General features: G+C 45.2%; 1 protein-coding gene across 4 annotated transcripts in view; it reads right to left on the bottom strand.

The window, feature by feature from the left end:
* The window catches only part of ZBTB40 (zinc finger and BTB domain containing 40), a 65,944-nt gene that overhangs the window by 7,766 nt on the left and 32,587 nt on the right, over positions 1-25,591 (bottom strand). For 3 of the 4 annotated variants that reach the window (XR_003997070.1, XM_030537377.1, XM_030537376.1), the window contains 10 exons: positions 24,738-24,930; positions 16,174-16,310; positions 15,478-15,676; positions 13,882-14,015; positions 10,582-10,750; positions 6,330-6,746; positions 4,416-4,622; positions 2,212-2,376; positions 1,381-1,595; positions 453-615 (listed from right to left, as the gene is read on the bottom strand). Coding sequence is in view for 3 of the 4 variants with exons in the window: in XM_030537377.1 (XP_030393237.1) it covers positions 453-615; positions 1,381-1,595; positions 2,212-2,376; positions 4,416-4,622; positions 6,330-6,746; positions 10,582-10,750; positions 13,882-14,015; positions 15,478-15,676; positions 16,174-16,310; positions 24,738-24,930 (1,999 nt within the window). In the remaining variant the exon portion in view is untranslated. The remainder of the gene's footprint in view (positions 1-452; positions 616-1,380; positions 1,596-2,211; positions 2,377-4,415; positions 4,623-6,329; positions 6,747-10,581; positions 10,751-13,881; positions 14,016-15,477; positions 15,677-16,173; positions 16,311-24,737; positions 24,931-25,591) is intronic. The other variant, XM_030537378.1, reaches the window with a different exon arrangement.

Genomic DNA, 25,591 nt, shown 5'->3' with positions numbered 1-25,591 from the left:
TTAATCACACAGAGGGTATGTCTACACTGCAGTTAAACTCCCAGGGCTGGCCTGTGTCAGCTGATTAGGGTGCAGGCTGTGGAGCTGTTTAAATGCCTTGTAGATGGTCAGACTTGATCTGGAGGCCAGGCTCTGGGACCCTCCCCCAACATGAGGTCCCAGAGCCTAGCTCCAGCCCAAGCCCAAATGTCTACACTGCAATTAAACAGCCCTGTAACCTGAGCCCTGCAAGCCTGAATGAGCTGACACAGGCCAGCTGCAGGTGTTTAATTGTCGTGTAGACATACCTAGAGAGGGACTCACTGGAGGAGACTGGTTTGAAGGGATATAGTGAATTTAGTGCTGTCTCAGGAGACTGCTCTGCACAATCCTGCCAGGTTAGGGTTATTCATGCAGCTCACTTCGATCTCCACAGCACTGGCTCCCCAGAGCACACAGTGGTGGATTCTTACCTGCATGTTCTGCCTTGACGTGCTTCTTGTGAGCATTAGTGCTGGAGAAGGTTTTCTCACAGGCGCTGCACTGCAGTGAGGAGAACTTGGAAGAGCGGTGATTCTGAGCTGCAAAGACATCAGGGTGATGGGTCCGGTTGTGATACCATAACCCTGACAATTGCTGTAAAGATATAAATCAAACCGTGTTACAATGGCAAAGCTGTTCCACAGGGTAACGTGACAGCAACAGGCGGTGGTCATAAGGTCATATGGATACAGTGGTTGTGCTCAGTGGGAAGAGACACAGCAAACTATACTGCTCATCTGATCTGATCCCAACCCACCCTGTGCCACTCAGCACAGTTAATACTTCGCTTGTGTTACTGTAACTCATTTACAACAGCAGTATAGCATCTTGAGTGGGGCTCAGAGATCATGTGAGCTCTACCAAAAAAAATTCATCCCACCACATCTGAAAAGCACAGCACTATTAGTTCTTTCCCATCTTCCTCACTACGGGCCCCATTTGGGGATACATTTTCATACCCTGCTGCTTCAGAGCCATTTGCAATATGGGGAATTCCATTCTAATGGCTCTTAGCAGCCAAGAAGGCTAGAAACTTTATACTGAAGTCAAAGCTCAAATTCTGGGGAGTCCAGGACAGGCATTTATCTAAATCTTTGCAACTGGCACATTTTCAGAGCCTACGGATTTCTATTGTCCTTGTTTGTACGCCTGTTTTCTTTCTACTGGTCACAGGACAACTCCTGCTCTGAGCAACAAGGAGTCTTGTTCCTTTTGCAAAGGAGGCATTGCCCTGTGTGAGTGTCTAACTGCACACTGTCAGTGAGTGGTTTCTCTGAAAAGCAACATGCAATGGGGTATGCTGGAGGGATGGGATAACCTGCTGGGGTGTCGGGGTAATGTGTACTGAGGCCAGCTCACCTGATAGGCTTTGTCACAAATCTCACAGCTGAACGGCTTCCCTCCAACATGGGTCACCATGTGGCGCTCCAGGAGGGATGGCGCACTGAAGACTTTCCCACAGGTAGTGCAGGGATGGTACTCCCTGGAGTGGACCTCATGAATGTGCTTGCGATGCTCCTGCAGGGTGGGGAAGCTCATCCGACATTTCTTGCAATCATATGGATCCTCAATATCTGCTCCCACAAAGAGGGGGTGAAAAGCAGGGGTGGGGAGGAGAGAGGAAAATGGACAGATCAAGAAGAAAAGAAATGAGAAGAGGCAGCAGAAAGAGGGGAGCGAGAGAGGAAAAGAGATGCTAGTTATTTCCAGGCAATAGCAAATGTCTGAGTTTTTGGATCTTTGGGGGTAGGTACCATTCCCCTCTTTCTTCCCCTGTCACTTACAGTGATGAAGATTCTCAGTTGGTTCTTTGGAGCCCCTTTCCTTCCGCCTGTGTTGTCAGACTTTGCTGTTTCCTTGAGAAGATCCCACCCTTAGGTCCGGAATGTAAAGTTTCTTAACAACAAACAGTCTTTCCCTTCCCAGGAGGGAAAGTCCTACCATAGAAGCACCAGTGAAAGGCCAGACTGCTGTCATTCATAGCACCCATGAAGCTCCAGGACACCCCCTTGCATCCCCTGGCAGAGCAAGGATTGCTGTGGTCTGGAACCTCAGGCACTTGAACATGGCATTGCCCCTTCATCTCTGCCTCTCAGTCACATTCTGATGGGCATTTAAGGAGCTCCAGCTGCTCTTTTCTGCCTCATGGGAAGGACTCTGTTTGAGGCATGGCAGGGCTCAGATACTCACTGTGGAAGGTGCGCAGATGGATGGAGAGCCCATTGGCCTGCCTGAATCCTTTCCCACACTCCCTGCAGACATATGGCTTATCTCCAGTGTGAGTCCTCACATGACGAGACAGCTCAATGGATTGGGCGAATACCGCATCACAGTACTGGCAGGCATACATCTTCCCTGCAGTGAGAGCCAAGATTAGAGGCTGGAACTTCTTCAGCTGGCCCTGACAAGGGGGACAGGATTTCTGGACAACGTAAGCTCACTTCTCAGGAAAGGAGGCAGGAGGTTACAGAACACAAAAGCTCTCATGGAACCAACATCTTGCTCACAGCACAAACTTCCAGACAAAAGTAGTCCTTCCCAAAGATGCTGGCTTCTGAACCACAAAACCTCGTGTGCAAAAGACGATCTCTCTCTGACTATAAACACAGACAATACCATACGTGCAGTTACAATGCAGACTGTTTAACCATACGTGCAGCTACAATGCAGACCGTTTAACCACTAGCTGTTCTACAGACACAGAATTATTGTAAAACATTTATGCTGTTTGCACACGAGGTTGCAATGTGCTTTACAAACAAAGCAACACATTCTCCGCTCAGACGAGCTTAAAAGCTTCCATGAGACAAGGAAACACACCCAAGGCAGCAGTCCATCTAACAGAACCACCTGTCAGGGATGGTCTAGAAAATACTTAGTCCTGCCATGAGTGCAGGGGACTGGACTAGATGACCGCTCGAGGTCCCTTCCAGTCCTATGATTCTGTGAGGGATGACGTAGGAAGCACTGATGAGTAGAGGTAGAATGTTTCTACTGAAACATTTTTCAGTCTGAAGTGCAATTTCCTTGAAATTTATACGTTTTGCAAAAACAGTTTGATTTTTATATTTTTCAGTGAAAAAAATTAAAATGAAGCAAAAATTTTAATTTCATTAAATTTTTCAAAACCTTCTAAAAATGGGTTTTGATTTGGGGGGGTTCCCCTCACTTTCTCCCCGTTTTCTATTTTTTGTACCTTTTTTCCAGAAGGGAAATGTTTTAAAAGCAAGAACTTTTTCAGTTTTTGAAAATCAAAATGGAAATGTGTTGTGTTTTGAATTTGTAACCAAAATGTATTATGGGAAAATCTATTGCAGAGAAGAGGGGAAGGCAGGTTGCTTTCATGGATGAGGTCAGAAGAGACAACTGTGCTAGTCTGACCTCCTGCACAGCACAGGCCATAGAACCTCCATGAATTCAATCCTGTCTGAAACAGTGAGATTGGAGGTAGAGAGGGCATCAGGCAGGCAAGGACAGCAGGGTTGTTCCAGGAACAGAGGGCAGTGCTTAGAAGGTATAAAGCGGAGAACAGGAAGAAGAGACAAAGGGGAAAGAGTGGGGCAGAGGACTGGGATGAGAATTAGTGGGGGGGGGGGAGGAGGGAGGAAAAGAGACAGGGACTAGATGGGGACAACAGTATGTGCTGCCTTCCAGGCAAGGTCTTGGATCTTGTATTGGAGACAGTAGAAGTCAGGATGCCAACCCAGGAATTCCAGGAGTGGGCACTGAGGTCAGAGGAGTTTCACAGCTGTGCTTGGAACAGACTAGAGAAGCAGGAAAGCCAGCAGTAATCAAGGCAAAAGATGACCCAGGCGGGGATTGGGGTTTCAGCAGTGGGGACGGAGAGGAAAGGGCAGGTTTACCAGACAGAGAGAAGCAGTGATTCAGCAAAGGACTCAATGAAGAGCTGAGGGGAGGAGTCAACAGACACTGGAGCTGCGGGCCCAGAAGACAGGAAGGAGAGTGGACATGAAGAACAAAGGCAGAGAGAGGGAACACGGGAAGGTCTGTTTGAGAGAGTGAGATGGCAGGTGGGGAGTGACAGAGTGATGCCAGAGGCAGCTGGGGAATGACCTGCATCAATCGCTAGGGTGAGTAGCTGAAACCGTTATCAGCAGATAAGGGTGGAGAAAGGCACCAGCCAAGGACAAAAGCAGAGGAGCCATTAAAAGGGAGGCTGAAGGAACAACCCATCGGCAAGGCAGGAGTAGCAGAGGTAGCCAGGAGTGGATGGATGAAGCCATGACTCCCCACGTATGTAAATATTAATATCCTATTCTGCAGAAAGGGCACTTGTAGTTTAACTGTGCTTTAACTGCCAGGTCATGCTCCTCCTCCAAGCACACACAAAGGCACACAGGCTCTGGGGCACAATGGGGATGCAGCAGGCTCACCCTCAGAGTGCTTCTTCTTCGTGTGATAGGCCAGGGCAGAGGCCTGTGTGAAGGTCATGAGGCAGTGCTTGCACATGAAGGGGCGGTCTCCGGTGTGCAGCCGCAGATGGTTCTTCAGGGTGGAGTTGGCCGCAAACTTGGCACCACACTCTTCGCAGGAGAAGGGCTTCTCGTCAAAGTGCTCCGTCAGCTTATGGTACTGCATTCCTGGGGGCAGGAAACCAAGGGCAGCAGTTAACACCTGGCACAAAGGTATCTGGAGAAAGGGTTAAACAGTGAAGTGGCAAACTTTGCAGATGATACTAAACTGCTCAAGATAGTTAAGACCAAAGCAGACGGTGAAAAACTCCAAAAAGATCTCACAAAATTAAGTGATTGGGCAACAAAATGGCAAATGAAACTTAATGTGGATAAATGTAAAGTAATGCACCTTGGAAAAAATAACCTCAACTATACATACAATATGATGGGGGCTAATTTAGCTACAACTAATCAGGAAAGAGATCTTGGAGTCATTGTGGACAGTTCTCTGAAGACGTCCACATAGTGTGCAGAGGAGGTCAAAAAAAGCAAACAGGATGTTAGGAAATCATTAAAAAAAGAAAAAGGGATAGAGAATAAGACGGAGAATATCTTATTGCTCTTATATAAATCCATGCTACACCCACATCTCGAATACTGTGTACAGATGTGGTCTCCTCATCTCAAAAGAGATATACTGGCATTAGAAAGGTTCAGAGAAGGGCAACTAAAATGATTAGGGTTTGGAACAGGTCCCATGTGAGAAGAGATTAAAGAGGCTAGGACTTTTCAGCTTGGAAATGAGGAGATTAAGGGGGGATATGATAGAGGTCTATAAAACCATGAGTGGTGTGGAGAAAGTGAATAAGAAAAAGTTATTTACTTGTTCCCATAATACTAGAACTAGGGGCTACCAAATGAAATTAATGGGCAGTAGCTTTAAAACAAATAAAAGGAAGTTCTTCTTCACACAGTGCAGTCAACCTGTGGAACTCCTTGCTTGAGGAGGTTGTGAAGGCTAGGACTAGAACAGCATTTAAAAGAGAACTGGATAAATTCATGGAGGTTAAGTCCATTAATGGCTATTAGACAGGATGGGTAAGGAATGGTGTCACTAGCCTCTGTTTGTTAGAGGGTGGAGATGGACGGCAGGAGAGAGATCACTTGGTCATTACCTGTTAGGTTCACTCCGCCTGGGGCACCTGGCATTGGCCACTGTCAGTAGACAGGATACTGGGCTAGATGGACCTATGGTCTGACCCAGTACGGCCGTTCTTATGTTCTTATGTTATATTGTGCAAAAGCAATACCCCTCCCAGTCCTGACACTAGATCACTGGGTGACTGCCTAACCTCACTTCAGAGGAGCTGATTTTCTTAGCAGCAAGCAGTCCCAAACTCCTCTCTCAGCAAGTGGCAGCTAGGGAAGCAAAGAATGACATGGCAGTGAACTCCTTCTGTCCACAGAGCGGTGCTACCCCATCCGCCATGCTGAGAGCAGGGAGGCTTGGAGGTGGGAGAAAAAGAAACCCAGCGCACTGAGAAGCTTTGGCCTTTTCCTTACCACCAGCTGAAGAACTGAACAGGCCATCTTGCAGTGCAATTATTTCTGGAGGCCTTTTAAATTGCCAGCAGCCCCACTTCTCCTACATGACCCTCATGCAATGGTGGAAAAAACGATCATGCAAAAAGCTGGGGCAATCAGCAGGGGAGGTAAAATTAATTGAACTGCATTCCCCTCTCCACAGTGCAGTTCAGGGCTTCTCAATCTCCCCTAGAGTCCCCAGTGCTCTGACTTCAGGAGATCTAATGTGTTGTTAACAAGGCAATTACCCTGGTATCTAAGCACCTCTTCCCATTCTACTTGTGGAATCTCTCCCAGGTCTAACCCTACCTGAGGCATGAGCAAATTCTCTTCCACAGATGTCACAAGTCACTGGGAGCCGCTTCGTCTTCTTTTTGGTTGTTCCTGCAGCTCCAGGCCCTCCATGGGCCTCCAACTGATGCTTTTCCAGTTCCTTCTTGGAGGTCTTGATCTCACTGCACTCTTTACACTGCACTTGCTTCCCCTTGGCCACGCGACATCGCTTCATGTGCACCTTCAGACGGCAGTAGAAATGGAAGCTCTTATCACAGGCCTTGCAGACAAAGTTCTTCTTGGAGGGACTTTTCTCTTGGGGCTCCTTTTGCTCCTTGGTGCTTGCACCCCCAGCCTTCTCCTCCTCCTTGTCCATAGCTTCAATCTGGGATTCACTGTTCACCTTCCACTTCCTGATTCCAGCCTTCTCCCCACTTCCCTCTGTCAGGAGCCCTGTGTGGACAATAACTCCCATTTCAATGCTTACTGACAACTCCAGGTGCTGGCCTTCCTCACCCCTTGCCTATTAAGAGCTCCTTATCCTGCACTACGCTGCACAGGTGTGAATGGATGCCTGCATGCGTGTAGAACACAGTCACATCCAAATGGCAGCACTTAACACCCACTTTGTGAAGGTCACAATGACAATATCAGGGGCAAGGAAGTAGAGCATCTGGCCTGCATTTCTCTGTCAAAAATGCCAATATCTACAGATTGTTGGATAAAGCGACAGAGCACCTGGGCAGAATTTCAAAAGAACTCAGCTCTCATTGCAGCACCAATGAGAATAATCGGAGCTGCAGGGAACTCAGCACTTCTGAAATGGCCTCCTACTCACATGAGGGAAATTATTGTGTGGGTAAAGATCTGCAGGTTTGAGGCCTTTGTTATGATGGCACCCTGATGGAACCAGAGATAAGGCAGCATTGAATTCTCCATTTAAAGTGAATGCAGATCCCTTAATTGAACGGGGTAAGTCCCAGGAATCCCTCTCCATCATAGCCTGGGGTGCCTCATACTCTTCTAGGTAGACCTCTACTGATTTAAATTCACTCATTGGTGCCCCCTTTCCAGAGATTCTAAAAATTTTTCAAGCCCTGGCAACGGCACAATCCCAAAAGGCACAAACTGGAAAATGTTTGCCAGACTCCAGCCTACAGGAACCCTCTTGGGGTTAATAGGTGTGGTGGAGGCAATACAAATACAAACAGTGTTTTGGCTTCTTCGTTATAGGTAGAATTCTGCAAATCTGTGGCAATAGAAACTAGCGCAGAATTCACCCCTTGCCACAGCACTCTTCTCAGGAACTCCAGGCTGCAGTTTTGGACGTTTGTTTCTAACTTTTGTTGTTATGGAGCGAACTTTGCACATGTAAAACGAGTGTAACCAATGCAGTGATGTCACCCTGAGTTTGCAGGCAGCCTGAAAAATAGCTGAGAGATGTTAATTCCCCGTGTATTTTAATACACCATTAACTCTGAAACCTAAAGATGACAATCTGTGGCATACTGAAAATGTAGTGAGCGTAAAATAAACTCTAAGGTGACCTTTCAATTCACCCTCCTTTGCCAAGACAGCACCATCCACATCTCATCTCTTCCATTTCACAGCCCCACTGAAGTTCCACCCTACTCCTATCCCACAGACCAAATCTACTCCCCTGACACCAGCACAGGAAGCTTTTCCCACCTCATAGCATTGAGGCTCCCTGTAGCCTTCAGCATCTTAAATAGGTTTTTGTGATTAGACCATATACACTCTGTTGGATATGCTACAGTGAACATCCTCTAAGGTATGAGCAGCAAGGAATTTGGGACTTAAGATGTTCCCAGGCCCTGGCTGACTGATACGGCATCCTGGGTGAAAATCCTCTACCTGTTGAAGTCAGTGGGAGTTTTGCCACTGACTTCATTGTGAGCAGGATTTCACCCCCTGAACTGAACTTGCCAATGAGCTGCAATACTTATTATAGTACATAAACTACCCAAAGAACGCACAGGAGGTGTATATGAGGCAGATGCGTAAGGAAGACTCTTAGCACCCACCTACCGTAATCTAGGTCACTACTTGTGAGACCCCAGCAGTGGAATGTATATAGACAAGCACTCAACGAAGAAAAAATGGTTACTCAAATTATAGGAACTATAGTTCCTCAAGACTGGTAATTCAAATACATTCCATAACCTGCCCTCCTTCCTGCTACTATGGGGTCTGATTAAGCCTGGATTCTGTATTGCCGAAGGAACTGAGCGGCAGTTGGGGTCATCCTGCCCATTATGCCCTCGTTTGGGATTACCAGGACACATAGTGCACAGGCACGGTCCCCCAACAGCCACCATTGGCCAACAGGTGCTCAACTCAAGTGCACTGGGTACATAGGCACCAAACGCTGGAACAGATGTGGACAACACATCTCAAAGAATCACCATTACTGTAAGCTAAGCGACTGTTTTCTGAGGTACACCACAACCCCACACCCATATAGCTCAACAATGATTACAGACAGCCCGACCAAAATGAGCATCACATCTTGATGCTTCCACTATTGAGTAAAGCTGGTTGCTGCTTGACATATTTCTAGTATCAGAACATTGCTCAAAGCATCATCAGAAGCTGCTTGTGCTCTAGCAGAGCAAAGCTATCACTCTCACTGGTGGGTCTATGTGGGCTAATTCATAGAATAAATAGAAATCCAGTTAAGAAGTCTCTGTGTTGAAATGGCCTGACCTTTCATCTGCATAAGCTATGAACAGACTGGGGGATACCCTAAATGCCTTAGTTCTATCAGTGTAAAAAGAGCACCTATGAACAGCTAGGGTGTGATGCTTAGCTTGCCTTTGTTCGAATGCAGTTTTGGGGAAAACACAGGTAGATGTATAATCTGGTTTAGGTGGAAGTCAGAAACTACCTTCAGTATAAATTTTGGGTGAGGTCTCGAAGACACCCTGTCATTATTAAAAAAACATACACAGGAGCCCTGTCATTAATGCTTTTATCATCCTTACGTTCTGGTCAATGTTATTGCTACTAAAAAGTCTGTTCTGGTAGAAAGATGAAACAGGAAACATGTAGCTGGTGCCTCAAAAGGTGGGCCCATTAACCCTGCCAGTACAATAATTAGATCCCTAGCAGGGGAAAGTTTTCTGTCTGGAGGTGCTATCCTCATATGGCCTGTTAGGAACACCTAGTCACCATAAGGTGTGAAAATGTGGAATACCCCTGAACTGTAGCGTGGAAAGCTGAGATGGCTGCTAAGGTGGACCCTCAGAGAGCTTATCAACGACAGTAGGTACTGCAGGGTGCCTGGTATCAGAAGTAGAGATGGCAATAACTGACATTGTTGTGCTGAGATAATGAATCTTTTACATTTGACAGAGTAAGTTTCGTAGAGTCCTTTCTACAGTGGAGGAGAACATCTTGTATTTCATTTGAACAGATTCTCTGTACTGATGTATACCAGTCAGCATCCATGCTATGACGGATAGGGAATGTGGATCTGGATGGAGGATCTGTCTATCTGTTTGAGATAAAATATCTGTATTGGAGTTTGGATGGGTCTGAGAATCAGAACAGCCTCAGCCATGCTGGCACTACCATGATCATTCTGGCTGTATCCTGCCTGAGCACCTTGGATCAATGGAATTAGAGGGTAAGCATACATACAATAGGGCCAAATTCAGAGTACAGTGTGAGAAACAGCCTGATTGTTCAAACAACCACTAAATGCATAGTCCTTGTGCTTTAGGGTTGTCATGTCACTACAGACTTGTGCTGGACAATACTGTTATCTTAGGTCAACCTATGAGATGGCTAATATGTTTACAATACGAACACAGAAACCTACATAGATCCAATATCATGTGAACAGCCAGAGTGGAGATAGCTCCACATGAAAATAAACCAGTGCACGTGCAAAGCAGCTCACAAACAGCCTGAGTGTTTCCTGAGCAAAAGCCTAGCCCATGAAATCACATACAAAGGAGTGGGTGAATCACTGACATTAGAGATGGTCTAATAGGTGCTGACCAACCAATCTATCTCTCTACTAACGTAGGAATGATCTTACAGTACATTTCCTAGTACATGGGGACATGCATGAATCCACCAGGATCCTAGTAAAAACACTAGGATCCCAAGCACACCTTTAGTGAATACCCCATTCTAACAGTACAATACAGGGGCTGGGCAGGCAGCAATTTCATGCTGTGATCCTACATTAAACCACACACAGCTCCAATTACCAGAGACTGGTGTAAGCGAACTGGAGTGGCACCTGCAGGTTTCTTACCCACATGCCCCAGCTCCTGCATCACTGGCTGTAGGCCAGGGAAAGACTCATGAACAGTGCATAACAGCTGACAGATCTTGATGGCAGGTACAGACTTCTCCTGTGCAGTGCTCAGAGCTGCTTTCAAGGAGGCCTCTGAACTCTCCTTCTGAGAAGAAATACTCAGTAGCTAAAGAAACATAAGAGAGAAGAAGTAGTTACATGGCAGACAATGATATTTTTTTATTCCTGTACTTGCTTTAGCTTGGTTTAGACCCCCTATGAGAAACAGAAGAACACGCCTTTTGCCACAGAGCTCAGAACGTAAGAACAGCCATACTGGGTCAGACCAATGGTCCATCTAGTCCAGTAACTCATTTCTGACAGCGGCAAGTGCCAGATACTTCAGAGGGAACGAACAAGCCAGGCCAATTTTGAGTGATCCATCTGGTTATCCAGTCCCAGTTTCAGGCAACTGGAAGTTTAGGGATGCCCAGAGCATGGGGCTGCATCCCTGACCATCTTGGTTAATAGACGTTGATGGACCTGTCCTCCATGAACTTCTTTAATTCTTTTTTGAACCCAGTTATACTTTTGGCCTTCACAACATCCCCTGGCAACAAGTTCTACAGGTTGACTGTGAGTTGTGTGAAGAAGTCCCTTCTCTTGTTTGTTTTAAACCTGCTGCCTATTAATTTCATTTGGTGACCCTAAGTTGTGTTACGTGAAGGGGTAAATAACACTTGAAATAATAACCCTTTCTCCATACCATTCGTGATTTTATAGACCTCTATCATATCCCTTAGTCATCTCTTTTCTAAAATGAGCAGTCTCAGCCTTTTTAATCTTTCCTCATATGGAAGCTGTTCCATACCCCAATCATATTTTTGGGCTTCTCTCCTTTTCCAATTCTAATATATCTTTTTGGAGGTGAGACAACAAGAACTGCACACAATATTCAAGATGTGTGTGTACCATGAATTTATACAGGGGTATTATGATATTTTCTGTCTTATTATCTATCCAGTGTTAGCTTTTTTGACTGCCACTGCATATTGAGCAGACATTTTCAGAGAACTATCCACGATGACTCCAAGATTGCTTTCTTGAATGGTAACAGCTAAGTTAGACCCCATCATTTCATATGTATAGTTTGGATTATTTTTTTCCAATTACTTCACACTTACCCAAACTGAATTTCATCTGCCATTTTGTCACTCGATCAAGTGAGATCCCTTTGCAACTCTTTGCAGTCAGCTTTGGACTTAACTATCTTCAGTAGTTTAGCATTGTCTGCAAATTTTGTTCAGCCCTTTTTCCACATCATTTATGAATATGCTGAATAGCACGTCTCAGTACAGATCCTTGGAGTACCCCATTATTTACCTCTCTTCATTGTGAGAATTGACCATTTATTTCTACTCTTGGTTTCCTATTTTTAACTAGTTACTGATTCATAGGAGTACCTTCCTTCTTATCCCATGACTGCTTACTTTGCTTAAGAGTCTTTGGTCAGGCTCCTTGCCAAAGGCTTTCTGAAAATCAAAATACACTACACCCACTGTATTAGTCTTATCCATACGCTTGTTGACTCTCTCAAAGAATTCTAATAGATTGGTGAGGCATGATTTCCCTTTACAAAAGTCTTGTTGCCTCTTCCTCACATATTGTGTTCATCTATGTGTCCGATAATTCTGTTCTTTACTATAGTTTCAACTAATTTGTCTGGTGCAGAATCTGACAGACTGTAGAGGCAATTATTAAATATTTGCTCCCCATGTAGGTACTTATAGACTGTGATCAAGTCACCCCTTAGCTTTCTCTTTGTTGAGCTAAATCCATTAATACCTGTGCCATCAGACACAACTGCTGCTGCCACCAATAGGCTTCCTGGCCTGTAATTGCCAAGATTGCCTCTGAAGCCTTTTTTAAAAATAGGTGTTACATTAGCCATTATCCAGTCATCTGGAACAGAGGCTGATTTCAATGACAGGTTACATACCACAGTTAGTAGTTTTTTAATTTCATATCTGAATTCCTTCAGAACTTTTTGGTGAATACCATCTGGTCCTGGTAACTTATTACTGTTTAATTTATCAATTTGTTCTAAAACCTCCTCTACTGCTGACTTTTGTTTGGCAGATATTGTGTTTTACTTAGTTTATAACTAAGTTTATAACTAGTTTATAACTCTGCGCCAGCGGAAGGGCTTCTGGGGATTTAAAAAAAAGAAAATGTTACAGTACTTCAAGTGCTCAACTTGCTGCTTTTGGACTGAGCCAAACTAGCACTGCTGCTCCAAGGAAGTGGGGACCATTTCGATTCCCAATAGCTCATTTTCCTTGAGGGCAATGACATTGTTAGCTAACTGGTAACTCCAGTCTTTCATTGGGAGATAGCCTGGATGTGCTGTGATTTATAGGACATTAAAGTCAAATCTTTCCAATGATCTTTGGGTATTACCCTCCTCTTCAACCCTGATCCCGTAGTACCATACCCACTGTAGCTCTTCTTGGCCATAGAAACACAAACTGTGTATGGCATAGGCAACAGCATGGAAAGAGTTGAGGATGTTACTAGGGAGTCTGCATGAGGCCAAGGCTTGAGAGAACTTTCCATTTTGACAAATATTTGTAGTCAGTCTAAATAACACCAAATCCCCAGAGAGGCTGCAACATCAATTAGCAAAAGCAGAACTGATCAGCTGCAGGCTGCTCTGTGAATAAATTTCGCCCGCCAACCAGCCAGCCACTGAGGAGCCCAGCAAATGCTTCTGCCTCTTTTAATTCTACAGGCTCGATGTGGCCTAGTCTCCCTTTCCTACAGGTGAATGCCAAGGTGGGCTCGCCAACATTACAGGACAGCTAAAATCCACCAAGTCATAGCCACAGCCATATCATTCTCAGCATGTCCCCTATGAATACTTCACTTGTATGACAGGCAGTCTGGAAGCTGCTGACCCACAGGACAGTCCACACCACGCTAGTTGCCAGCTGTGCTTTCCATAAGACATCTATGCCACTTTGCAGAGTTGAGCTGGTACTGTATGTCAGGGCACCCACATTTTGCAAAAATGAGGACCTATTGGTAACTTCCCAGGAGCCAGAGCTGCATGCATACCTTGCATAAAATGTCTGGCATCCCCTCATTCTAAGAGAAGGGGACCTCTGAGAAAACAGATGCCAGCATGTCACGCTCTACTCTGATCTAAGTGGTTTCAACTTGGATCAGTATGGAACATTTCAAGCTAGGAAGATCATGGGATGTACATTGCACTAAAGCAGAGGACAGCTGTGGGCCACCTTACCACCCCATCAGTACCTCTTTCACCACCTCTGTGAGGCCCACTTCTCCTGGAGCCAAGCCCTCCAGTCCAGCTCTCTGCTTGATGGCCTCTGAGATCAGCTTGCTGTGTCTCAGTATTATCTCGATGGCTGTGCTTTCACTGGTGGCCACTGAAGGAAGAGAAGACATTAAGAATGGAGGGGGTTCCTGCGGGCTCTTATCTCTATTCACCCCATTTCAGATACGGACCCCTCCCTCAGTGGGAATGCTTCCCTTTGGGAGCGGGCGGAGGGTGAAAGACTAAGGTGCAGACTTTGGTGGTATTAGTTCTGGCTGTGAAAACACCATCTAAGAACAAATCCAACTAGAGATAAAGCAGGAGTTTTCAGTGCTTGTCCACTCTGGAGGGTGCGGTGAGAAGAACAGGTTTCCTGATTCTTTTGAAGGGATTTCATTAAAGAACACTGTCAATTTAAAACAGTCATCACACTTCTCTCTGAGTGCATCCTGCCGGCTTTTGTAACCAGCAGTGCTGCAGTGGAAGAGATTAGAGGATAAATATATTTTCTCTAGTTTTTCCAGTGTGTTTACGTGGTACATTTAACAGCAGTTTGTGTACAGTCAGCTTCACTCTTTTCCAGCATTGTGTATCAGCCAGCTGAGCTCAACTCTTGTTTGTGTGAGATTATTATTAAGTAATTGGGGAAAGAAAATCATTTTAAAGTAGGAAAATGTGATTACAGTTGGCAGGGAAACTCAGGGGCAGAAGTAAGTTTTGGAGAGACAGGCAGTGGACTTGTGCCAGCTATGGCCTTGGATTTACCATTATTTTATGTTTTCAAACTGATAGGGTTTCAGTTTGATGGTATCTCTTGAATTCTTTCAAATCATTTTTTTCCTGAACACGCTAACCAGGTGCAGGGAGGTGAGACACTTGCATTGCTGTTACCTGGCAAGACCCCAGGGAGGGGGAAGTGAGTAAGGGAAAGTCAAACACCCTCCCCAGGTCTCAAAAGCTTTGCTAATTTCTAGAGACAAACGATGCATTGTTTGAAAGAGTTCAGTAAATACAAGTTCTCCAATCCAGCTGTGCCCCCTTATCTCTCATTTCAATGAATAATACGCTGCACAATTCTAGCAATGCATAACACCACATGGAAAGCTGTTGTTCTGGTGTTTCCGGCCCCAACTATAAAGAGGGTGTGCTGGAAGTCACACAAGATGGCTTTTGCCATTTTTCCAGGCAAGTTAGAGGGTGTCCTAGGGAATTCAGAGAAGCAGCCAAACCTCTAGATGCTTATCTGACCTCTAAAGTATTTAGTCACCACTTCACAGGATTGGGGTGAGAGTCGATGTACATCTCTACATCTGAAGCAGGGGTGGGGGGGACAGAGCACAGAAAGTGAGAAGATCTGGTGGGATCTGAAAGAACCTCTAAAGCATAGAAAAAAGTAGACTGAGTGAGATCTGTGAGGATTTGTTGTTGACTAGGGGGAGGGAGGATCTGTAGATAATCCACTTCTGATGTCTGCGGGGAGAAGGATCTGGTGGGAACAATGAGAAAGGCACCTCAGGGAGAATCTGGTGGGATCTAGAAGGAAAGCACCTTTGTCCAGAGTACAATATCACTACCTGTTTGGAAGAAAAACTCTGCATCGGGTTCCTTCCGGATTTCCTCAATGAGCAGGTTCAACGGAAGCTCTGCCTCTCGTGCTGCCAGTAGCAGCTGCCAAACGGCAGTCACCGACACAGTTTGTTCTTCCAGTGCTGCAGATACCAGTGAGCTGAAACCACTCGAGCCAGTCTCCCTCTTCACAATCTGTTCCATTACCTTCAAGAGACAGGCACCAAGACACTAAGAGGAACTTCTATGCATCTGACACAGACTAGCCAACTACCCATCTGCCTGCTGGAGATCTGGACTCTCATTTTTCTATTGTTCTGCTGAGACCTATACCATGAACATGTGTCACATGACCAAAATGCTTGAGCCCTGCAGACGCTAATGTTCAGCCAGACTGGGGGCTTACAGGAGCACCAATGTGTGATGAGACATGCCAATAAGAAGAGAAACTGAAGTCATTCCCTTGGCTGTGGAGCAAGTAGTTGCTGTTTGGCAACTTTTAGCTTCATTAAGCCATCTTTTGTTGTGTTTTGCTGCACCTGGTGGAAGCTAGAGAGACGTTAACCCAACTTCTGCAGTAAAAAATCCCCACACCTTGTTGCAATGATGAATGGAATAATCGGGTCCTCTCTAGCCTTCCACATACAAATCAGGGTTTAGGACACCATGCTCTAGGCAAATACAAAGACAGACAATCCTCTCACCTCTCTTTCTCCAGGAGCTAAATTCTGTGCAGCTGAGATCCCTCGCAGCAGCACCTTCGTGTCCATGAAGAGCTCTGCAAAGTTTTCTTGGTATCGTTTTAGTAGTTGGGTCCCATAATCCTCTGGGGTCCATCTGGCTGAATGCAAATGAAAACAACAGTTCAGCATGTTGTGCCCTTCTGATGCTCAGAGCTAAGGGGATAAAGCAGTTAGGGGGCCACAATGGCACACAAAGTTACTGCAGTACTCTTTCACTTGGGAGACCTGGGTCCAAATCCAAGCACAAGGGAAATAGGTTTCAGTTCTAGTCACTAATGATCTGTAATCTGAAAATTGAGGGAAGCACAGATTCTCCTCACAAGAGCTTTGGGGGTTGGGGAGTTGCAGGACAGATCTGAGGTGTCTTGGTAGTACTGCAATACAAATAACAGATGGTAGATACTCCAGGTCAGGATTGAGGGTCACTAGCAGAGCCCCAGGGATCAGAAGGAATAGACGGTAGCAGGTGGGAGGTGCACTGGCTGAACTGTGTAACAGAAGTTTGCAGTGTCCACCTGCCCTCTAGTTAGGTCTAGCCAAGTGCTATTAGCCATTCAGTTGTCTCAACTCTAAACTTATCCCTATAAAAAGGAGACATTATAAACTGTACAGTGTGTGTACACATATAAGTCTCTTGGCTGCAGACAGATATTCCTAGTCTATTCAAAGCATCAGTCACAGTCCTCCTAGTTCAGAAGATCAAAGGCTAAGCTTCTGGCCAAGGCCAACAGATCTTGTAGTCTAGCACATGAAGCCAATGCTGTGAGGTGATCCTTCACAGTGTCTTCTTTTGATTCCCCTGACTTTTAGTTGTCATTACATTGAGGGGGCCTATGGTCTATTAGTCACAGCCTTTGAGTAACTCATCTCTTCAGTTAACTCTTCTTCAGCTGTGTACAAGTACACTACACCATTTCCCAAACACCCAAACAACCACATGACCAAGATAATCTGGGTCTGGGTTATCTTTGATGAAAATATTTAGGAGAAAGTAAAGCAAATTGTGGATTGCAAATCAGCAGCCAAACATAAATAAATAAATAAATAAATAAATAAAATGCCTCTTCTGAAGACTTGAGAAGTGATGAACCTAGAATGCAAAATTCCCCTGTAGGCACATCAATACCAGAACATAGGTGAAAACTTGAGTGAATCAGGAAAGAGCACCAATGTGATTCAGATGCTGAAGGAAGGAATGAGTTACAATTACAGAGCTATTGGGCTCTTGAGGAATAGACAGAGATTCTCAAAGAATTGGAAATGTATGCACTCTAAAGAGAGAGCACAACTCTTTACTGGGTGAAAGGGGCAATGGGAGTTAATGGATGAAATTAAGAAAAGGAAGATTCAGAGTGAGCATCAGGAAAAACTTCCTGCCAGTGAATTCAATGAGACAGCGGCCTGGTCTTCCAAGGAAAGTGGTGAAAGCCTCATTGCCCAGTCTAGCTTTAAATGTAGCACCCTGGAGCTGCATGGAACAATCCTGCACTGAGCAGGGAGCTGGGCTAAGAGCTAGTAGGTTTTTTCTCACATTTAATGTTTAAGATTTCATTAAACAAACATTAGTTCTTAGAATTTATTCCAAACCTTGTAACAATGTCAAGCTCTGAAAATGCAAGCACGCTTAATACGAGTCACTTAAACTCCATCCACAGCAATAAGGTACATTTCACATCACAGTAATTCTGTACCAAATCCAGAGCAGTTCAATTTGACACACAGTGCAGTGCGGTGTCAGCGGACTCTCCCTCACTCTGTATTTCCATGGTAAAGAACATTGTGCTTCTATTTATTCCAATTTCAATTTCAGTATATGCAACTCATGTAATGAGGGAATACTCCTCCCTGGAATGGGTATTACCACGAGATAATTAACCACATTCAGAGTCTGATGTTTCAAGGGAAGCAATGGTGCTCAACAAATGATGAGGCAAACTATCTGCCCGGAATGTTTGTCACAGGGATTTTTCAGTATTATGAGCACAAATTTGCTTTCTACTAAACATTCATTTACATTTCACTGCATTTCAATTTAGTTTTTAATTTTTAAGTGAGTTCAGCACTGATGAAAGATGCTGGCCTATTCGAGGTCCAGGAGGGAGGACTGAGGCCCACGTAGGACAGAAGCTCCAACCCCACTCAAATGAAGGATGGTCCCCAGAGCTCAAAAAACAACATTCCATGGGACAAGTAACAGAAAACCCAGGGACACGTGTCAGAGTCAAAGTTTCAAAACAAAGGTACTGGATAGAGACAGTGAGCAGAATAGTCCGAATAACGCCCACTGCTGTTCAAGGGAATCTGGATATTGCGAAAGCAAACTCTGCCCAGAGATGTAAACAAACGAGAGAATGGAAGCTGGCCCCATGGTGGCAAAGAACCTCCCACCCAACCTCCACTTCCTGGATTCATGTGTGGCCACGGTGACCAGCATCAGGAGGCAGTTGAGGAGGTAAGTTCCCTCTAAGCTGTGCGGCCATGCAGCAGGCTATCAAGGGCTGTGCAGGCAGGGAGAGGCGCCCCTCCCCTGACCCAGCCCAGCCCTGCCAGAGCTGCCATGGCCGGGGAGAAGCATCCCTCCCCCGGCTGAGCTACTGCAGCGAGAGAGGACTGGGGGCAGTTCTCTCTCCCTGCCGCAGCCTGCACCCCAAACCAATCATCCCCCCCAAGCCTTCAACCCCAGCCACAGCCCTTACCCCCCATACCTCAACCCTCTGCCCCACCCTGAGCCCACACTCACACTTTGAACCCCTCAGCCCCACTCTCACCACACATCACCTCCATATTGGTGCACATAACAAAATTCATTCCGTACGTGGACGTAAGAAATGAGAGGGAACACTGCCGAGGTGGTGCTAGAACTCTGCGCAGCCATGGACAGGGAGTGTCTAAACAGAAAACGTGCAGGAAGAAGTGCAGCCAGAACCTCAGCAGGAGGTTCTAGAGGAGCTAGAAAAGGGGCTGCAATGGGGCACACTGGAGGCAGGCATCCACTAGGGCTTCCTATGTGGGATCAACCGCCTTGGAGCCTGAAATCTTTCACAGAAATGACCAGAAATGCATTCACAGTGGTTATTTGGGATTTATACTCTTTTCTCCCCAATGTTGTGGTGATCTATACTTTCGTGGTCTCCAGCTGCAGTTACACTTTGAATCTGCCCAGCCACCTACTCCAAACTGCAGTTGTGGCAAAACACAGCAGCACCGCTACTCAAAGGCTTTGTACTCAACAGATATTAATGCAGGTTCAAGGACGCCAGCAGCAGCTATCACAAAGGGACTGCTTCAAAGGGCTCGTTACTACCACACACTGATTCTTAAACGCAGTAACAGCTCCAGTCTACGTGACAGCCAACCAGTCACCCTATGGCCTGTCCCTGGGAAGGAACTACTGACTCTTCCATGTTACTATATCGACACTGACCTGTGATGCAGGAAAGCCCCTCCCTTTTAACTTACTCCACAACACACCTGTGCGTCCTGCCTGGGCAAGGCCAAACACCAATTCTAGATTAGATTATTAGAGCTGGATTTTCATAGGGCTACATTATAAACTTGCAAAACAAACTGTATAAATGATGACTACATACTGCAGGACTGCAGCCACTAATGGAAAGAGCTCCAAGGGTGGCCTGGGTTCAGTGTGGGAACCTACATTTCATATGGTCATTAATGATGTGGAAGGTGCAACTGTTTAAATGGCCCATCTGCTGCAGAGGTTATAGCTTTGCCCACTCTCCATCTCTGGTTCTTTTTTTAGTCATGTATATTATATCTAGCTCTCTTATAAAACCCTGTAAGATCCTGAGAGAGATCTCTGGGACACCCATCAGCTCTGGGGAGACTGTAGTGCCTATATGCTCTGCAGAACCAAAGAGACTCCTGTCATTTAGTGGGCCAGATTTTCAGCTGGCATCTAGAGCCACTGATTTCAATGGATCTACACCAACTGAAAATCTAGGCCACAATCTCCACACAAATCCCAAGCCCTGGGGAAGGGCACTTAAAACCAGCCTTATAGAAGAAAGCTAGTCACAACCTTAGCTCTGGAAAGACATTTCCCTCAGCCATGAGACTGGCTAACATGAAATACTAGGCAGGCAAGGCAATGTCTGTGCTTGAATGCTTTGGTACCTGTGAGGCTTTGGTATCTGCTTTTCTCAAACAAGGGGACACCTGTAGCAGCAGCCAAATATGCTATTAACACATCAGTGCACCAATGTAGTGGAGTGATTACCCGCTCCTGCCCTGCGGGGCTTGAAACAGCACACGAAAGGGCTGTGGCTGGGGCAAGAAGCCTGGACTGATTGGAGGAAAGTAGGCTCAGCTGTGGCCATGCCCCAATCAGGCCCAGCTGGCCTCTATAAAAGGCAGTGAGCCAGAGGCCCACTCAATCTCCCCCTGCCTGAAGAGGAAGAAGGGCCTGGTTGCAGGGAGTTAGAGACAGGTTACCTGAGTGGAGTAGGGCTGGGGAGCTCCAGCTTGGAAAGCGCCAGGCTGCAGCCTAGCATAAGGCTAACAGGTACTGGGGGTTGCAGAGGGCAGCCCAGGAGTAGGCAAAGGCAGCGGCAGCAGGTCCAAACCCAACCTTGCCAGTGATGAGTAGGCTAATACTGCAGTCTGCCCCAGGGCACAGGGGCTAGTCAATGACTGACAGTAGCCTGATACTGAGATGAAGTGGGGATAGTGGGTGGGGGTTTCCCAGGGAGGGGAGACCCTGAGGCTAAAATGGGTTACTGCCAGAGGACAGCACCCCAGATAAAGGGACACCAGGTCCTGGGGGGGACATGGGGTCAGAGGACAGGAGGATCACTGAGAGACCTGCAGAGGGTGCTCTTGGCTGGCAGTGAGCTAGTTCCCTGAGACACCAGCAGGAGGTGCTGCAGGGGTGAGCCCAGACACTTACAATCAAATAGTGGAGTTCAGCAACTATGCCTATAAAAGGAACACTGTATGCAACCATAGATACCACTGCCGGTATGTTCATGTGATTAACTTAAAGCTTATTTGTAATTAGATACTGGACAGAAACACTCTCTTGTATTTAACAGATTTAACAATATGGTCTCAAAATCATTAGATTTAAATTTCACCAAGAAGCAGTTATGGGCTTGCATATGGTAACACTTGCTCTGTATCATAACATGGGCCCTGGGAGGGACAGACCATTGTCACTGGCAAAGTCCTCTCACCCCATTGTTCTTTCACGCATCTGGTGTTTTGTGAAAATAGTCTCAATTTCTGCTGTTATAAAAGTAAGTTTTCAGATGTTCTCAGAAGTCCAGACAAACATCCAGACTTTCTGGCCATTATTTGAGCGGAGCCTACAACACTTTGAAGATTTCACAGACTCATGGATTCTAAGGGCAGAAGGGACCACTGTGATCATCCAGTCTGATCTCCTGTGTAACACAGGGCAAAGAACTGCCCCACAATCATTCCTAGAGCAGATCTTCTAGAATAACATCCAATCTTGATTTAAATATTGCCCGTGATGAAAATCTGCCTTGGTTAAAAATTGCCTGTTAAAAATGTACATCTTATTTCCAGTCTCATTTTGTCTAGCTTCAACTTCCAGGCACTGGATTGCGTTGTACCTGTCTCTGACAGATTGCAGGCGCCATTATCAAATATTTGCTCCCCATGTAGGTATTTATAGACTGTGATCAAGTCACCCCTAGACAAATTAGAGGATTGGGCCAAAAGAAACCTGATGAGGTTCAACAAGGACAAGTGCAGTGTCCTGCACTTAGGACGGAAAAATCCCATGCACTGCTACAGACTAGGGACCGAATGGCAAGGCAGCAGTTCTGCAGAAAAGGAACTGGGGATTACAATGGACGAGAAGCTGGATATGAGTCAACAGTGTGCCCTTGTTGCCACAAAGGCTAACAGCACTATGGGCTGCATAAGTAGGGGCTTTGCCAGCAGATTGAGGGATGGGATCATTCCCCTCTATTCAACATTGGTGAGGCCTCATCTGGAGTACTGTGTCCAGTTTTGGGCCCCATTCTACAAGAAAGATATGGAAAAATAAGAGTCCAGCGGAGGGCAACAAAAATGCTTAGGAGGCTGGAGCACATGACTTATGAGGAGGCCGAGGGAACTGGGATTGTTTAATCTGCAGAAGAGAAGAATAAGGGGGGATTTGATAGCTGCTTTCAACTACGTGAAAGGGGATACCAAAGAGAACATAACATAAGAATGGCCGTACCAGGTCAGACCAAAGGTCCATCTAGCCCAGTATCTGTCTACCGACAGTGGCCAATGCCAGGTGCCCCAGATGGAGTGAATCTAACAGGCAATGATCAAGTGATCTCTCTCTTGCCATCCATCTCCACCCTCCGACAAACAGAGGCTAGGGACACCATTTCTTATCCATCCTGGCTAATAGCCATTTATGGACTTAACCACCATGAATTTATACAGTTCTCTTTTAAATGCTGTTATAGTCCTAGCCTTCACAACCTCCTCAGGTAAGGAATTCCACACGTTGACTGTGCGCTGCGTGAAGAACTTCCTTTTATTTGTTTTAAACTTGCTGCTCATTAATTTAATTTGGTGACCCCCAGTTCTTGTATTATGGGAATAAGGAAATAACTTTTCCTTATCCACTTTCTCGACATCACTCATGATTTTATATACCTCTATCATATCCCCCCTTAGTCTCCTCTTTTCCAAGCTGAAGAGTCCTAGACTCTTTAATCTTTTCTCATATGGGACCCTCTCCAAACCCCTAATCATTTTAGTTGCCCTTTTTTGAACCTTTTCTAGTGCCAGTATATCTTTTTTGAGGTGAGGAGACCACATCTGTACACAGTATACGAGATGTGGGCGTACCATGGATTTATATAAGGGCAATAATATATTCTCAGTCTTATTCTCCATTCCCTTTTTAATGATTCCTAACATCCTGTCTACTTTTTTGACCGCCTCTGCACACTGCGTGGACATCTTCAGAGAACTGTCCACTATGACTCCAACATCTTTTTTCCCTCACTCTTTTTAGCTAAATTTGCCCCCACTATATTGTATGTATAGTTGGGGTTATTTTTTCCAAGGTGCATTACTTTACATTTATCTACATTAAATTTCATTTGCCATTTTGTTGCCAAATCACTTAGTTTTGTGAGATCTTTTTGAAGTTCTTCACAGTCTGCTTTGGTCTTAACTATCTTGAGCAGTTCAGTATCATCTGCAAACTTTGTCACCTCACTGTTTATCCCTTTCTCCAGATCATTTATGAATAAATTGAATAGGATTGGTCCTAGGACTGACCCTTGGGGAACACCACTAGTTACCCCTCTCCATTCTGAGAATTTACCATTAATTCCTACCCTTTGTTCCCAGTCTTTTAACCAGTTCTCAGTCTATGAAAGGACCTTCCCTTTTATCCCATGACAGCTTAATTTACGTAAGAGCCTTTGGTGAGGGACCTTGTCAAAGGCTTTCTGGAAATCTAAGTATATTATGTCTACTGGATCCCCCTTGTCCACATGTTTGTTGACCCCTTCAAAGAACTCTAATAGATTAGTAAGACACGATTTCCCTTTATAGAAACCATGTTGACTATTGCTGAACAGTCTATGATTTTCTATGTGTCTGATAATTTTATTCTTAACTATTGTTTTGACTAATTTGCCTGGTACTGACGTTAGACTTACCGGTCTGTAATTGCTGGGATCACTTTTAGAGCCCTTTTTAAATATTGGCGTTACATTAGCTAACTTCCAGTCACTGGGTACCAAAGCCGATTTAAAGGACAGGTTACAAATCTTGGTTAAGAGTTCCGCAACTTCACATTTGAGTTCTTTCAGAACTATTGGGTGAATGCCATCTGGTCCTGGTGACTTGTTAATGTTGAGTTTATCAATTAATTCCAAAATCACCTCTAGTGACACTTTAATCTGTGACAGTTCCTCAGATTTGTCACCTACAAAAGCCGGCTCAGATTTGGGAATCTCCCTAACATCCTCAGCCGTGAAGACTGAAGAAAAGAATCCATTTCGTTTCTCCGCAATGACTATCGTCTTTAAGCGCTCCTTTTGTATCTCGATCATCAAGGGGCCCCACTGGTTGTTTTGCAGGCTTCCTGCTTCTGATGTACTTAAAAAAACATTTTGTTATTACCTTTGGAGTTTTTGGCTAGCCGTTCTTCAAACTCCTCTTTGGCTTTTCTTATTATATTAAAGAGGATGGATCTAGACTATTCTCAGTGGTACCAGATGACAGAACAAGGAGTAATGGTCTGAAGTTGCAGTGCGGGAGGTTTAGGTAGGATATTAGGAAACTTCTTCACTAGGAGGGTGGGGAAGCACTGGAATGGGTTCCCTAGGGAGGTGGTGGAATCTCCTTCCTTAGAGGTTTTTAAGGTCAGGCTTGACAAAGCCCTGGCTGGGATGATTTCGTTGGTGTTGGTCCTGCTTTTGAGCCCGGGGTTAGACTAGATGATCTCCTGAGGTCCCTTCCAACCCTGATATTCTATGATTCTAGGATTCTCTTTGTTGAGCTAAATCCATTAATACCTGTGCCATCAGACACAACTGCTGCTGCCACCAAATTGTCTAGCAGAAGGTGCAGATCAGGGAATGATGATTTTACAGCCCCAAGGAGTTTTACCAAGCTCTCAGCTTTCAGGGTCTTCTCTTCCACCACCTTCCTGAGCAGATTCTCCACTGCCTCCCTGTGGGAGCTGCCTTCACAGCAATCCAGAATCACCTGCAGGAACAAGCAAACAACCAGTTACGAGAAATTCCTAATGACTCATATCTGAATGACTCAAGATGGCCTAAAATGGTATAAGATTACACAGTGCTCTATTACTTCTGTATAATCTTTTCATTCTTTTTCTAGTATTGCATTTACTGTATCCAGGGCTTCAGCTGCATTTGACATCACACTCTGAAGTATTTATAAGGTGCCTGTAACTTTGGTATCTTAGCACACGATATGTGACTAACATTTGTCAACCAGAAGACTAGGTTGTGAGGAAACACGTCTGGAGGACAAGGACTGAACTGGGAAGGGTGATCTCAGGCTGAAGGAGACTTCCAGCCTGTATATGGAAGATCTATAACCTGCTTGTATTATCTATCAGGGTGAGATACTGCTTGACTCAAATTCTATCTAGTTTATAGAACTCAGATTGCAATTTTACTTTATTTCTTAGGTAACCAACTTTGATCTGTATGCCTCTTACTTATAATCACTTAATCTGTCTTTCTGTAGTTAATAAACCTGTTTTATATATTACCTAAAACAGTGCTTTTTGGCTGAAGTGCTTGTGAAATCTGCTCGGGTTGTAAGGGCTTGTGAACATCCACTTTCCTTTGTAGAAGTTGCAGATAGAGTAATAAACTTACAGAGGTCAGGCTTCTGA

The sequence above is a fragment of the Gopherus evgoodei genome, chromosome 18, assembly GCF_007399415.2.
Source record: "Gopherus evgoodei ecotype Sinaloan lineage chromosome 18, rGopEvg1_v1.p, whole genome shotgun sequence".
NCBI lineage: Eukaryota > Metazoa > Chordata > Testudines > Testudinidae > Gopherus > Gopherus evgoodei.
Note: the sequence above shows the minus strand (reverse complement) of the source record. Positions and strands in the feature narration are given on the sequence as shown.